General features: G+C 39.2%; 1 protein-coding gene across 4 annotated transcripts in view; it reads right to left on the reverse strand.

Moving 5' to 3' along the window:
• Positions 1–16,700, reverse strand: part of ZBTB25 (zinc finger and BTB domain containing 25) — a 47,353-nt gene that overhangs the window by 26,352 nt on the left and 4,301 nt on the right. For 2 of the 4 annotated variants that reach the window (XM_057731359.1, XM_057731358.1), the window contains exons 2-3: positions 5,108–5,287; positions 1,323–2,266 (exon numbers count right to left, since the gene is read on the reverse strand). In XM_057731359.1, the coding sequence (XP_057587342.1) occupies positions 1,323–2,266; positions 5,108–5,280 (1,117 nt within the window). In that variant the 5' untranslated portion in view covers positions 5,281–5,287. Of the gene's footprint in view, positions 1–1,322; positions 2,267–3,448; positions 4,784–5,107; positions 6,251–16,700 lie in introns of those variants that run through there. The other 2 variants (XM_057731361.1, XM_057731360.1) reach the window with 2 other exon arrangements.

Below are 16,700 nucleotides of genomic sequence, written 5' to 3' on the forward strand. Positions count from 1 at the left end.
TGGTGAAGTTTGACCAGCTGTTTCCCAGCTACACAGAGCAGGGGAATCTATCATTCAGTCCATTGATTTTAATTTTTCTGGAGTTTTAGCTTTGTAAGTTTCACCAATATGAAAGGGAGTTAAGTTGATTCACGGATGGAAGGCTGTCATGGATTTTAAACATGGTTCTAGGACACTGATTGTATCTACTCTGCTGGTTTTATGGACCAGAAAAAAGTGAAAACTGTGCCACTGAAAAATTACCTTTTCAGGTGATTGTTAGAAAATTAATGTCAACTCAGATAGCCTATAAAATCTTCTGATACTGTGGGTAGAAAGAGAATTTGTATTTTATCATTTTCCTCATAAGCTCATGTAAACCTCTGGACATAAAAATCTCAAACTGCCTTTAAGGTCTTTAAGAAAACACTCCAGATTAAAGTAGCAACACTAGGGTGCCAGTCAACACAGATCTATCTGAATTTCTGTCTCTAACACTGAGGGCTTCTATGCTTATCTATGTATATGTATCTTACTGTTTCTCTAAGTTTTTGTGTGTGTTTCTGACGCTTCTCCCTTTCTCTCTTTTAAATTTTTTTTAATTGAAAATGAGGTATGCTCAGTGTTAAAAAATAAAGCTACATAAGATGTTGCAGAGCTAGTAAGTAAAAAGTAATTTAAAACTACTCATGATTTGGTATAGCTATGCCTTAAAACAAATGTTTTATACATTATAACATATAGTTATGCACTAAAATGACAATTAATTCCCTATATGGCAGAAAATATTTTAAAATAATCCTCATGGGGCTTAATTCATGTGGAACATTAACCAAAAGTGATAGTCTGTTCTTTAAAAAAGCTTTCAGTTATTTCATATTCAATTTGATTTTACAGATTCTACAACCTGGAAAAACTTCTATACTTCTACATCCATTTCTGATTTCTAACGTGATTTAATTTATGAAAAGTTCACAGCCCTAATTGAAGGTTACATTTTAGCAGCAGATCTAATATACACAACCTTAAAACTATAGATAAATAGTAAAGAAAAAGTGATTAGAACTTGAGGAGGAAAATAATTTATGAATAAAAAAATGCATGTGCGTTTTCTTTTTCAGAATTGATATAAAAATTCTGAAGAAGAAACTGCTACTCAACCAGGATAGTGTCCACATTTTCTTGTGTGAGTTCTGACTCTAAGGCACAAGATGAGTCTAACTGTTCTTGCGACAGGCGAGAACTTTTCAGGGGGACGTCAGACCAGCTGTCACAATATGGCTGAAATCTCTGGGCTAATGCATTACCAAACCTTTGGCATCGGTTATATCTGTAAGATTTACCTTTGTGTGTATACATGTGCTCCAGCAATTGGCTCTTTCGGAGAAATTTATGACCACAGATGGTACAGCTGATTTTTCTTTTCCTTGAAAAAGAAAAGTTACAGTTTAATTCTACTGGCTCAGTGTCTTTGGAGATCAAAGACACCTGACTGATCTGCAAAGGCTCTGCGGTACCCCGGGTTGAGTGGTCGGGCTGCTGCTCATTCTCCTTGACGATGAAGGAGCTGAGCCTGCGGCATTCAAGAGCCTCGCTATTTTCATTAAGTGGATGCACTTCACCAAGGTCATTACTTTCCAGAATGGAAGCAGGGACACCAAACGGGAGGGATCCAGACACGTGGGTATGGAGATGTTGTCTTAGATTACTACGAGAATCAAAACGTTCCCCACAGTAATGGCACAAGTGCATTTTGATACCACTTTCAGTGAAAGTGGGGCCCGTCACCTCTGATGAAGGTGAGGGATGGCTCTGGGAGATCACAGATTCTGGGTCACATCTCTCCTGCTTGATGGACACTGGGGGCTTCTGGTGCTCCTCCAAGGCCTGGGCAGCAGGATGGGCTCTCTGCTGGTCTGCAGTGCCATCATCCAGCCCAATAGCAAGAGAGAGTTGCAACTGGGGGTGGTCACCCTGGACGGCAGCTCTGTTTCCACTGTTATTGGAAGGAGCTTCCTTGACCTCCAGCCCTTGTTTGACAGCTGTTTTTTGGGTCGTTGAGATCTGAATGCCATACAAATTTGAGGACTGCACAGTCTCTGGTGAGAACACTTGATTCATTTCAGTTGCAATGTGAGAAAGGTAGTCGGCGTGAAGAAATCGAATCCCTTCCTCCAAACGACTGTGATCCACAATCTGTTTTGGCCCTTTCCCCGTGTACATAATGTGCAACAAATAGCTGAATATGTCAGGTTGGATGTCAGTTGGTTGTATTTTTATGCATTCACTGTTAAAAACAAAAAACAAACCCACAGAGAATGAAACAACCCAGTTGGCCTTTTAGTTAGCAGTATACAGTCTTAGGCTAAAACAGTTTCTTCCTAAGGAGCTCTCACTTAGCAATCTGCCCTGAAGAAACACAGCACCAGAGGCTTAATTTTCACCGTACGCCAATTTTATGGCCCAGCAACAAGTCTTCGTGTATTCAATCTACTGCCTAAAGTTAAGAAACACAGATGTTCTGATTAGTTCAGCATTTAATTAGTGACTCCTAAGTGACAGGCACTGAACTTCATGCCGGGGGTAGAAAAATGATGAACAAAGTAGGTACCCTGCTCCTAAGGATCTTAACAGTCTATTGGGTATATAAGCAAAAGAAGTGAAGTCAGGAACTCAATCAGATACCTGCAGACCCATGTTCATGACAGCATTATTCACATTAGCCAAAAGCTAGAAACAACCCAAGGGTACATCAGCAGATAAATGGATACACAAAATGTGGCAGATACACACAATGGAATGTTATTCAGCCATAAACAGGAATGAGGTTCTGATATATGCTACAGTATAGATAAACCCTAAGAACATGCTAAGTGAAATAAGCCAAACACAACAGGACAAATTTTATATGATGCCACTTATAAGAAACCTCTAGATTAGGAAAATTCATAACATAGAGGCAGAAAATAGATTAGAGGTTACCAGGAGCTTGGGGGTAGAGAGGATGGGGAGTTTTTAATGGTTACAGTTTCTTTCTGGGGTGATGAAAAGTTTTAGAAATAGATAATGGTGCTGGTTGCACAACACTGTGAATGTGATTAATGCCCCTGAATTGTACAACTAAAAATGGTTCAAATGGCGAATTTTATGTTTTTATATATTTTACCACAATAAAAAAGTTAAAAAATTTAAAGGGGTCTATTGGAATTGGTACTATTTAGGATTTAAATCACACTAACCCTACTTTGGCTTCCAAACTATATTAATGTCTACTCTTTAAATCACAAGTGCAAATTTGAAAAGCTTTAAATTAATCTCAAGCCCAATTTTCACATATGAATCTAGAATTCAGAAAATAGATTGAAACAACTGTGCAACAAGAAATCAGGAAACACCCTGCAGAATTAGGGTGAAGACAACCTGAGGGAGATGCTGGATGACAAGAAACAATGGAACCTGATGGACTTACCTTCCCTGCAGCAAAAGTTTGTGTCAACGCGTCAGAAGGCAGGTGGCAGTATGCTGGCAATCCGTTTCTTCAGTCCTGACATTTTAGGGCTCCCTCTTGGGTTTCACTCTTACCTCTGACCCACTCACTGCCATGGTCTACAGCAGGGGTTCTTTATATCAGCACAGAGCTCTTTTAACTGAGGATCTTTAGTTGCTCAACAGAGATACCACAAAGCAGGCCCGCTACCTTTGTACCTCCTAGATTTCGTTTAGCATGGTGCCTGGTACCCAACGGTGCTTTAAGAGCTGAACCAACTCACTGTTCTCAGATGAGGCTGACGTGAAGGTAGTGTTTCTAATCTAGTTTCTACAGTGACACTTAAGTTGGAAAGGAAACTCTTTTGCGTGGTAGAAAAGGCTACCCATGACCTGTACCCGACTCTAATCTCCTCTCCCCTTTGTGTCGTATATTCCAATCATTCTGATCTACTCCATTTTCTAAATGTGCTAGCCTGGTTCATATCTGCATATGTTTTCATGCATTTTTTCCCTCTGCCTGCAATTTTTGCATTCCTCTACAACATCTTGAAAAACTCCTCCTGATCCTTTAAGATTCAGAGCCTCTGTAAAACCTGTTCCAACCTTCTCAAAATAAGGCTGCTGACACTCCACTCTACCTTGTGCAGCACTTCTATTATAGACATCACAGTAATTATTAATAGCAGCAGCTAAGAGTGCAAAGCTCTGTTCTAAGCATTTTAATATTATTAATCCATTTAATCTTCTCAACACCGTGGGGTGGGCATACTATTCTAGGGTTTTACAAAGAAGGAAACTGAGGCGCAAAGAGATCAATTACACTGCAGTTATTTTCTTTACATGCATTATCTCTCTCTTAGACTATAAACTTTTTTTTTTTTCCCAGCACCGCCAAGGCACATGCTCTTAGTTCCCTGACCAGGGATCGAACCCGAGCCCCCTACATTGGCAGCACAGAATCTTAGCCACTGGACCATCAGGGAAGTCCCACCATGCAAGGTCTTTTAAAAAAGCATAGCGTGTTCCATCACTTCTAACCTAGGATGTATTAAAGCTACTTTTTACCAAGAGCTGAGAATCTGGATACCACTTTATAGCCCTCTCCCTAATACCTATCACACTGGGGTACTCTAAATTCAAAAAAATCTTTGAAAAAATATTTGAAACAAATAACATTTGAATTGTAATATGAAATATAAGGTGGGAAGAGTTATGACATTGAAACCTTGCTATGAAAGTGTTATGGAATAGTAATCAACACCTTAGTGATTAAGAGCACAGATTTGCATTTCAGTTTAATTTATTAACTGTGTAATCCTAGATGGACAAGTTGCTTAGCAACTTAGTTACTGTTTCTTTTTCTCTAAAAAAGTATGGATAACTGTAGAATTTACATTAGATAAATGCTTAGTGCTTAGTTATGGGATAAGCCGTCAATAAATTTTAGCTATTATTGTTTTCATTCTTGTCTTCCACCATGGATCCTACACAGTTTAATTACAGATGTGTAAAAAATTTATAAATCTTTATTATTTCCTAAGGTGATCCCATAACAAAGAATCCCCAAGATGATGTTATAATAAGGCTTAGCTATATCACAGTATTAAAAATTCTCTGATTTACAAAAGCACATCCTTACCTTGTTTGGTGAATAAATATCATCTTGAAATAGTTAGAAAAAGCAGCAAGCACTGCTCTGTGGGCTTTGAAGTAGACATCTCCAATAGCAACTGTGCAATCACACAGAAAACCAAATTCTCGCTGCATGTTCAGCTGCTGCAGAAGGACAAGGCTATGGCTAGCTGTGTCCATTGTGGCTCTGAGAAAAAGGACAACATAGATTTTTTTTTTTTTTTTTTTTACAAAATTGGCTACAGTTCACACAAACCTACAGAGTACAAGGAGACTTAAATTTAAATAAAATTATTTAACAGTTTTCAATACTGTTAATTTTGCCCCAAACTTAGCTAACATTAAATACCCCATTATGACAACTGATATCAACCCTGCTGAAATGATAAAATGTGGCCTTTTTAAAATCTGGTAAGAAGGTGGCTTGGTGTGGGTGACAAAGACGTGAAAGGAAGTCTGTCCTTTTTTATCTATGCAACCACAATGTTTCTAGTCTTCAGGTTCCTCACTGGCAAAAATAGGAGTGAGGTACTGATTCTTGCCTCAGGGCCAAATGAGGAAAGTTATGTGAAAAGCACCTTGTAATGGAAACTACTATTCAAATAATGACTATAAATGTTAATAACAGTGTGTTCTGGCTGGGCTAGAGCTGTCACTGCTCCTTAGGGATCCTCTGTGTGCTCAGAGGACACTGGCCTCCTAACTATCATATAATGTTTAGGAAATGTATCACTCATAGGAGCCCTTAAAATAGATGTCAAGCCACATCCCCAGATTCACATGGGGCCTGCAGCCCAAAAGGAAAGAACCTAAGCCCTGCCCTTAACTGGACTCAGACACACAGAAGCAAGGAGGTTCCCGAAGAAGTAGAATGCAGGATGGGACCACTGGTGTCAGGGGGGAAAAAAATCACACATGAGGAAGAACATGCGAAAGAATTCTATGGAGAAGTCTAGTGTGAGCAGAGCAGCAAGAACCTTCATGAGTGCCCTGGGAGGTGGGAGGCTGTGCCACCTTCTCCTTCCTCCACCTCCTCTACCTCAACGGTACAGAGAGCCCTGCTTTAGAGAGAAGCCAGCTGTGGTATGAAGGGCATCCATGGGGTGCTGGGAGAACCTCCTCTAAAAGAGCAGGTCCTAAAAAAGTGAAGTTTTCTCACTAACCAGAGAGACCAAAGTCTTAAGGTCAGTGATGAGAGTGTGGGGTTAGCTGTCTGGAGACTGGCCGTAGCTGGAGCAGCAAAATGCTGAGTGATGGATAATATAATAAAAATACTCAACAGTTTATAATGTTTCCTGTGTGTCAGGCCTTTTTCACTCATTCAATTTTCAGTACAACTCTATGAAAAAGGAAATACTCAGTGCATCTTACAGATGAAGAAACAATCAGCACAGAGAGTTAACTGACCGAAGATCATACTGCTTGTAAGTTACAGAACAGGGGCTTCTAACCCAGGCACTGGCTCCAGAACCCCAATGTCCTCCTTCTCCACCTCTCAGCAAAAAACAAGACCCATCAACTGAAGGAGCCTAGGGAACAGTCTACACATCAAGCACCCTAGGAAGCCTCAGAGGAATACCTGGAAAGAAGAGTAGAGAGAAACCCAGATTTCCTGCTGCTTAAGCAAATTTGACACAGCAAAACAAACATTTATACTTATTAGTGGGTAAAATCTAGATTATAACTGGTAAAGATAGAGGCAATTATTACTGATAAAAGGTTAAATCTATTTTTATTAAAACTACATATTTGATGTACTAATGTGGAATAATCTCCAAGGCATATTAAGTATAAAAAGCAAAATGTAAAATTGTGTAGAGAAGGCTACTATTTATGTAAGTGGTAGAGCGGTTATTTTATTTTCAAAGGTGGGGGAGGAGTTTACACATAAATATATTCTTGTTTATGTACACATCTGGAAAGGTTCAAAGAAACCAGTTTCGCTTCTGGGAGGGAAATGGGGGAGCAGAGACTTAAGGGTGGGAGGAACTGTACCATCTGAATATGTTGAAGTATTTCAGACAGACAAGTAGGTAAAGAGAACAATGTAACAAGAACCCAGGACCTACCGACCCAGGCAGTAAACATTACAAACGGGGTGGAGACTCCCTGGCATCTCTCCCTCATTTTATCCCCCCACCCACCTTGCCTTCAAAGGTAACCACCATCTTGATTTTGGTGTTTCTGACTCTCCCATACATTATCATATTCTTACCGCATATATATATATCCCTTAAGAAGGTCTGACATTATTTTGCATGTTTTAAAATTTTATATGAATAATATCATACTCTAGGAATCCTGCAACTTGCTTCTTTTAACTCTACATTCATACATTACTGATACAAAGCAGGGCCCTGTGGGGTTCCTGGGCACAAAGCCTTTCTCTGTCCCCCATTTCTTTGATTACAAGAAATAGCTTTCATTCAGCCTCCATGACCTTCCCTGAGTTCCAAAGGGCAGATTCAAGCAGTTGTTAATTAGGGAAGGGAGGGGATGCTACACCAGAGAGAAACAGTCAAGAGAAACAAGAGTACAGCCTTAGGGCAAGGTCCTGGTATGTATGTATGTATCAAGGGATACACATTATATCTTCCAGCTGTTTTGCAGATACTGAAACCCCCTCCAGGTCAGAGAAGTTAACGATTAAGAATGGTATGCTGGGGCTTCCCAGGCGGCGCAGTGGTTAAGAATCTGCCTGCCAATGCAGAGGACACAGGTTTGATCCCTGGGCCAGGAAGATCCCACATGCTGCAGAGCAACTAAGCCCACGTGCCACAACTACTGAGCCTGTGCTCTAGAGCCCGCAAGGCACAACTACGGAGCCCATATGCCACAACTACTGAAGCCTGCATGCCTAGAACCCATGCTCCACAACAAGAGAAGCTTCCCGTTGCAATGAGAAGCCCGCACACCACAACGAAGAGTAGCCCCCACTCACTGCAACTAGAGAAAGCCCGCGCAGCAATGAAGACGCAACACAGCAAATAAATAAATTAAAAAAAATGGTGTGCTGCCCACAAGCATGCAGACCCCAGACCAGCTGGAACCTGAAGGTTGATGATACTGACTCCTACTTACCTCACCACCCACCCATCAGAAGAATGGTGTCTACAATCACGCCCTCGTTGAATCATTACTATAAAACTTCTCACTATCCTCTCCAAGGGGGGCGGGGGCTGGAGGAGACACACAGTTTTTCCAGGCAGGACTCCACCTGGCAAAGCGGTAAAGCTATCCTCTTCTACTTCACCCAAAACTCTGTTTCCGAGATTCAGTTCGGCACTGGTGTACAGATAAAGCTGAGCTTTCAGCATCATTACTTTTAAAATTCCTACTAATTCACACATAATAGTTTCCCCTACTCCTCCCCCAAGTAAAAAAAACGAAGCAAGACAAAACTTGTATCCCTTACCATCTCATTTTAAAAGCTTTTAAGCAGCAAAGAAATAAGAAAATAGAACCTACAGAGACCTGAGCCTAGCCTCTAAGAACATAAACAAAAATACAAGTTGTGGGTATTGTTCCAAAAGCTATTTAACCAAAAGTCATTACTTATTGTATTTACCACATTTTCCTGATTCTAAAATACCACCAATTTATAAGGAGATTAAAAAACCAAAATAAAACTCTATATTGCAGATTTCAGTATGTGAAAAACATGTCTTAGATTCAATAAAATGGTTCCAATTGAAGTATCTTAAACCAATCTTACAAACTGTCTCCAAAAAGCCCCCTCAGATCATAAACATTTTCAACAGTTCTTTATATATATGTGTGTGTGTGTGTGTGTGTATATATATATATAGACAGAAAGTGAGCACATTAGTATTGTGAACTATTGAACCATGTGGAAATGAAAATAGCACACTAAAAAGCCACATATACAAAAATCTGTGGTTAATGTTCTATGAGTAACAGTTAAATTCACGTATCAAACAAATATTTTGTGAAGAGAAATTTAATAAAGAAAAAATATTTGAAAGCATGCATTGTACAAGGCACAGGGACAAAAAAATTACAATGATGTCGCAATCAAGAGGACTATAGGTTAATAGGGGAGATAAAACATAAAACTTAGTAACTATGACATGAAGTAAAAGTGATAAGTGCCATAAGAGCAGTTGGTGAACATGCTATGGAGGGAGATAAATGACAGGAAACTGAATGAAAAATAAGCCATTTGAACTGGATTTAGATGAACAGGGAGAAGGTGAACATAGTATTCCAAGTAGGAAAAAATAGAATGAGTAAAATCACCATCATTAGGCCTGGGAATCACGACTGCTCTAGTAGCAACATATATAAAATATTAGCAAGGGAAAGGCATGGAGAAATAAAGACCACCAAGTAGCCTTCTGCACTATCTCAATAACGGCAGTGGGAATAAAGAAAGGAATACAAGAAGATATATCAGATAGAGAACTTACATGACATGGCAGAGGACTGGATGTGGTCAGCCCACAGAGAAAATCAAGTCAAAAGTGGGTCTCAGAATTCCAGCTTGGGTAACTAGAAGAATTCATTCATTCCTTTGGGTCTTATTTGCAGACTGACTGCCATGTGCTAGGTTGATATAAAGGTAGCATAGCAGAACGCCAGAGGAGAGGCGCAGAAACTGGCTTGGTAAGAAAGAAGTTTCATTTTGGACACAAGGAGTTCAAGGTGTCCACTCTAGGACATCTGAGTAGAAATGTTTAGTTACCAGTGGAGACAACAGGCAGCATTCCTCTGAAATAACAAGGCTGAAGTCACCAGGAGTGGGTGGGACTACTGAGTGAAATAAGAGGGAAAAAAGGCTAAGAAAGAATCCTTGAAAAACAAGAATAGATACAACTAGACAGAAGAAGAGAAAGAAGAAAATACATTGTCATTAGGGGAGGTAAAGAAAAGGCAAGAACCTTGGTAGGAGGGGGTGGCAATGGCATAAAATGCTGCCGAGAAACATGGGGATGAGGCCTATTACAAACACCCCCAAGTGTGCTTACCAAGAGGTTTCTGGTGACCTTGACAACAGTTTGGAAAAGCAGTAAGAGCAAAATATCTGACTGCAGGAGGATGTTGGAAAGTAGAGGCCATAAAGGGTAGGTCCAAATAGAACAGGACATTGAGGGAAATGCAGATCAAGAGACTTTTAGGCTGAAGAGGGGTGGAATCTCTAGAAGCCAGAAAGAATGCAATCAAAAGTATAAGTGTAGCAGTTGGCCATGGAGAAAAAAGGGATCTCTTTTTCTGATGGTGGAAAGCAGATGGTTGAGATAAGGAGAGAGAATTTGAGAGTATTCTTAGATGGCAATGATTTACAAACTAAGAAGTCAGTCCATATGCAGAGGAAAGAGGTGAGTCTAGGCCTTGAAAGAAACCTATTAATAATCCCTCATGTAACACAGAGTGTTGAAGTTTATAAGAGAACTTTCACATACAATAGTTTATTTCTCTTTCTGCTTCCGAGGAGATCGTTTCTATTTACCTATCTTCAAGTTCACCGTCACTCCTAATCTGTTAACCCATTTTTTAATTTCAGATATATTTTCAGGATTGAAATTTTCATCTCATTCTTTCTTAGTTTCTATTTCTCTGCTGAGATTTCCAGTCTGTTCACACGTTACAACCTTATTTTGCATCCTTGAGCACAGTTATAGTAGCTGCTTTAAATCTTCTCAGCTAAATCCAACCTCTGGGGACTTCCTTGGAGGTCCAGTGGTTAAGACTCCACGCTTACAGGCTTCCTAGGTGGCGCAGTGGTTAAGAATCCACCTGTCAATACAGGGGACACGGGTTTGATCCCTGCTCCAGGAAGATCCCACATGCCGCAGAGCAACTAAGCCTGTTGAGCCTGTGCTCTAGAGCCCATGAGCCACAACTGTTGAGCCCGTGTGCTGCAACTACTGAAGCCCATGCGCCTAGAGCCCATGCTCTGCAACAAGAGAAGCCACGGCAACGAGGAGCACACGCACCACAAGGAAGAGTAGCCCCCTGCTCGCAGCAACTAAAGAAAGCCCACGCACAGCAAAAAAGACCCACACAGCCAATAAAATAAATAAATAAATAAATAAATAAATAAATTTATACCAAAAAAAAAAAAAAGACTCCACGCTTCCACTGCAGGGGGCATGGGTATAATCCCTGGTTGGGGAACTAAGATCCTGCATGCCCTGAGGCACAGCCAAAAAATAGGAAAAAAACTGCAAAAAATAAAAATAAATAAATCCAACCTGTGGGTCATCTCAGGGTCAATCTTCATTAATTAGGATGATAGTTTCCTGTTTCTTCATATGTCTAGTCATTTTGGATAATATCTTATTAGACACTGTGATTACTAAAGTAAAGACTCTAGGTACTGTAATATCCTTCCAAAGGGTACTGATTTTTTTGTTTTGTTTTTGCCGATCAGGCTAATCTTAAACTCCAAGTTCCACCTCCCCTATGGTTTAGTTTTTTTTAGTGTTAGGTGTGCTGTTTGGAGGCTGCTCAACACACACACACATTTAGGGGTTGGCAAGAGATTCAAGCTGAGTTTACACACAGGATTTGGGGTCCCCCTCAACATCTTTTCTAGGATTTTCCTCCTTACTTCCTACCTGTGTGGTCACTCTGAACTCTGTCCTCCTTTCTTCAAGCAAGTAAGACTACAGGTTATTATCACAGTTTTAGCCATCCCCTCATGTCCCCAACTGGGGCTTCCTCTCAGGCTAAAAGCCATAAAAATGGAAAATTATTCACAGCTGTTCCCTTCTTCCAAGTGTAGACCTCACTCTAGTTTCTGCTTGCTTTTTGTCACTCTTGAATGCCATCTGGTCGTTTTAAAAACTTTTTTTCAAGTTTATAATTTTTATTTGAGAATTGTCCTGATAGGAACTACTCAGCTGTCACGCTTTATTAGCAGTTCTAAAAAGTTTTGGTTTCAAGACCCATTTACACTCTTAAGAAAAGTATTAGGGGTGTTAAGAACTGTCTTTTATGTGGGTTATATTTATCAATATTTACCATATTCAGAATTAAGAGAAATTAAAAAATTTTTAATATATTTGAAATAATAAACCCATTACATATTAATACAAATAACACATTTATTCTAAAAAATAACTTTTTTTTTAAAGCGAGAAGGGTGGCATTGTTTTATATTTTGCAATTCTCTTTAATACCTGGCTTTAAAAAATACAGCTGGGTTCTTTCCTCTGCTTCTGCAATCACTCTGTTGCCACATGTTGTTTCGGTTCAAATGCATTAAGAGAATTTGGCCTTGGCAAAAGGGAGATACTTGTAAACCCACTGAAAGGGTTTCAGGGGGAGTCCTTGGACCACACTTTTAGAACCTCTGCCCTACACTATCTTTTTTTGATCCTATGAGGTAGTAAAGCAGGTATTGTACTATTTCCATTTTCAGGTTAAGAAACCATAGGCTCAGAAAAGGCAGGAAAGGTACCCAAAGTCAGACAACTAGCTGTTAAATAGTGCTGGTAGAATTTCAACTCAAGTCTAACTTCAAACTCAGTGCCCTTTCTTCAAAATCCCCATCTAGAACTTTCAACATATATACTGATGGCAGATTTTGCAAATGTATTGAATCAAATAAGGGGATAAATGTTCCAAGTTTATAAAAGGAAACACTCAAATCTGTTAAAAAAAAAAGTCATCTATATATAAGTTCATCCAAACTTGTTTGCATAATAGACCTTTCATGTTTTAAGGCAGCATAACCATATTTTACCTCATGTTAACAGAGCCAATACATTACAAAGTTATTGAGAACATTTTCTAATACAACTTACTTTGCAGATTATTAACCGGGCTTTTTATACAGCCTTTGCTCATCATTTTTTGACCACTCATTTTATTTTCTTTAGTATGTGGAACAGCCAAAGTTTCCTATCTATACAGAAACACCTTAGAAATTACAAGTGAGAATTTTTGGTGGAATTTTAAAATCTGAGAGAGTTTGCAAAAATAACCTATCATGGGGCTTCCCTGGTGGTGCAGTGGTTAAAAATCCCCCTGCCAATGCAGGGGACATGGGTTCGAGCCCTGGTCCGGGAAGATCCCACATGCCGCAGAGCAACTAAGCCCGTGCGCCACAACTACTGAGCCTGTGCTCTAGAGCCCGTGAGCCACAACTATTGAGCCCATGTGCCATAACTACTGAATCTCACAGGCCTAGAGCCCGTGCTCTGCAAAAAGAGAAGCCACTGCAATAAGAAGCTTGCGTACCACAACGAAGAGTAGCTCCCCCTCTCCACAACTAGAGAAAGGCCATGCAGCAACAAAGACCCAACGCAGCCAATTAATTAATTAATTAAAAAAAATCTTATCATTGTATTTACAAATACTATAGCCAAATGTAATGGTGCTACATCTTAAAATGCTTTATTTGTTATCAAAATGGTATTCACAATAGCACTGATATTTAAGAGACTACAAAAAACCTTGTTTACTTACTAGACTGCAATAACTCTGGATTAGCTCAAACTAAGTTAGCTAGAACAGCTTTATGTGAGTATCTATGAAGGTGAGTCAAAAATTATCTGAACCCTGGCTGTAGAATTTATTTTAATTAACTTTTAGAAAAGACAAATACATCGTTTCGCAACATAATCCCCTTGCTTTTCAATACACTTTGTCCATCTGTCAACAACCTTTCATATTCCCTCATTAAAAAGTTTCAGGCTAAGCTGTGAGCCACAAATGAACCACTGTCTTCACTTCTTCATTAGAAGTGAATCTTTGTCCTCGTAGGGCTGCTCTCAGGGGACCAACAGGTGAAAGTCTGATGGAACAAGATCAGGACTATAGGGAGGCCGCTTTAACACCTGAAAACGCAGAGTTTCTGCAGAGTGTCGACCGTGTGGGTGGAAGTCTGCAGACGTGCACTGTCATGAGAGATCACAATGCCCTTGGACAGTGGTCCTCTGCGTTTAATCCAAAGTTTAGGCTTCAGCTCTTCAGTAAGCATCTCACTGTAATAAGCACTGTTGATTGTTGAACCTTTTTCCTGATAAAGTTCCAGTACTGGCCCTTGAGAATTTTTCAGCGGATGGTTGACTTTTGAATTTTTTCTTGGTTGGAGATTGAGGATGTTTCCATTTCATACTCTGCTGTTTACTCTCAGGCTTGTAGTGATGAATCCATGTCTCATCACCAGTAAAGGTTCTCTTTAAGAAACTTTCACCTTCCTTAGCCTATCAGTCCAAATTTTGTTTGCAGATATCCAAATGCTTCTGTTTCTGCTCTTCCATGAGTTGTTTCAGTTCCCATCTTGCACAAACTTTTTGAAACCTAAGTCTGTCATGGATTACTTCATTTTGAGGTGTTAAAACATCCACCCTATAGTCCTGATCTTGCTCCATTGGACTTTCACCTGTTTGGTGCCCTGAAAGCAGCCCTACGAGGACAAAGATTCACTTCTGATTAAGTGAAGACAGCGGTGCATTTGTGGCTCACAGATCAGCCTAAAACATTTTTTAATGAGGGAATATGAAAGCTTGTTGACAGATCGACAAAGTGTATTGAAAAGCAAGGAGATTATGTCAAAAAATGATGTATTTGTCTTTTCTAAAAGTTAATTAAAATAAATTCTACAGCCAGAGTGCAGATAATTTTTGACTCACCCTCCTATGTTAGTTGAGTTCAAAGTTAGCTTGATATCCAACATCTCTGATTTTTATTTAAAAAAATCTATTATAATAGTTAGACTGGACTCTCAGATCTATGGTAGCCAGAATGATGTCCTACAATACACAGCTTTTCATTCTTGCAGACTCTAAGAATCTTTAATAAAAGAAGAAACAAAAGCAGACATGTTTCTCTGGAAAACAGTCTTAGATATTTTCTTTGTGGTTCTCACCACTTGACTTTATTATTAATTATTGTTAAAGACAAGGAGACAGGAAAGTTGGCCCAGGAATGTATACAGCTTTTTTGACATACTCACTCATGACTATAAATACAAAGGTAAAAGCAGAAATATCCAAAGTGCTACATAATAAGAGTTTATACGAGGATTTTAACTTCTTAATGTATTTTCACATGATTGTGGTGGTGTAACATTTTATAACCGAAAGAATGTTTGCAGAAATCATTTTACCCCAGAATAGTGGCTTTAACTGCTGACTGCATTGTTAAACCTTCCATGGAGAGTTGTACTGATGCCTGAGTCCTACTCCAGACTAACCCAAACAGAATTGCTGAGGGTGAGGAACAGATCCTTTTCTAAGCTCCTCGGGTGATTCTAATATAATGCCTCAATTAACAACCACTGCAATAGAAGAACAAGGGGCCGAGAAAACCCAAGAGACTATTTCACACACTAAGTTAAAGAGAAAAAGAAGCAATTTCATTAGAAGTGCTCAAAATGTGAGAATTATACTGGTTACATTAAATGAACAAAAAACAACAACTGTAAGTCTAATTTTAACTTTAAACTAAAAAATTAGCCAGATTAAGAAACAGAAATATTCCCAACCTAGTAGGATAGTTATTGGCGCAGACAAAGAGCACAACATTTTCAAACTTCTTTTAAAAAGTACTTAGGAAAAAGAAGTATATTTACTCTCTCATAGACCATTACACCTATCTTCATAGTATCTGAAAAGGACATGGAAATTCCAAATCTGAAAATTATTGTGTGAGGTAAAAAATTATTGTGTTCTAGGCATTTGCTTATGAAAATCACTGAAAATATAAGAGAAGAGGGTAAAAAGCAGACGTGGTAGATGATACAGGAAGAGCAGTTATGCTCTAGAAACCTTTAACGGAACAGGGAAACGTTAGTTTGGGGCCTCCTGCCTGTTGGCAGACACAGTCAACCTACTACATCTCTACCCCCATCTAACCAGCATGTGGGATGCCTGATAAAGCCGCAACACCAGGCAACCAAGAATGCTAACACCGGTGAGTGCAAATTGCTACTGGACTTTAAAAATATCAGAACCCTGTAAAGGAAAGGAAAAGATTCTTCTTAGTCCACTAAAAAAATAAAGTCTGCATTTCTGAAAGAAAAAATAAGCTACTCACAGGACAGGAGAAAGCTGGAAAACAACAATGCTAGTACAGACCTAGCATACAGTACAAACAAGAATGATTATAACTTCTGAATATAGGTGAACCAATACTTCCTTTGCCATGGAATGTTCCACAAACACGTTATCCACATGGGCTAATGAAACCCTTTGCTTAAAGTGCCTAGGATTTTGCAGGGGGAACAAAAAGTCACTGTATGATTGATTTGTAACCAGGGAAGAAATGAATTAGAAAATTTTCAAAAATAACTAACTTAACACTATAAACACTTTTTCTCCAGGTAAGGTTAAAAAAAAAAAAAAAGCTCAATATCAAAAAAGCAAATAACCCAATCCAAAAATGGGCGGAAGACCTAAATAGACATTTCTCCAAAGAAGACATGCAGATGGCTAACAAACACATGAAAAGATGCTCAACATCACTAATCATTAGAGAAATGCAAGTCAAAGCCACAATGAGGTATCACCTCACACCAGTCAGGATGTCTTATCATCAAAAAATCTAGAAACAATAAATGCTGGACAGGGTGTGGAGAAAAGGGAACCCTCCTACACTGTTGGTGGGAATGTAAATTGGTACAGCCA

The sequence above is a fragment of the Hippopotamus amphibius genome, chromosome 4, assembly GCF_030028045.1.
Source record: "Hippopotamus amphibius kiboko isolate mHipAmp2 chromosome 4, mHipAmp2.hap2, whole genome shotgun sequence".
Taxonomy (NCBI): domain Eukaryota; kingdom Metazoa; phylum Chordata; class Mammalia; order Artiodactyla; family Hippopotamidae; genus Hippopotamus; species Hippopotamus amphibius.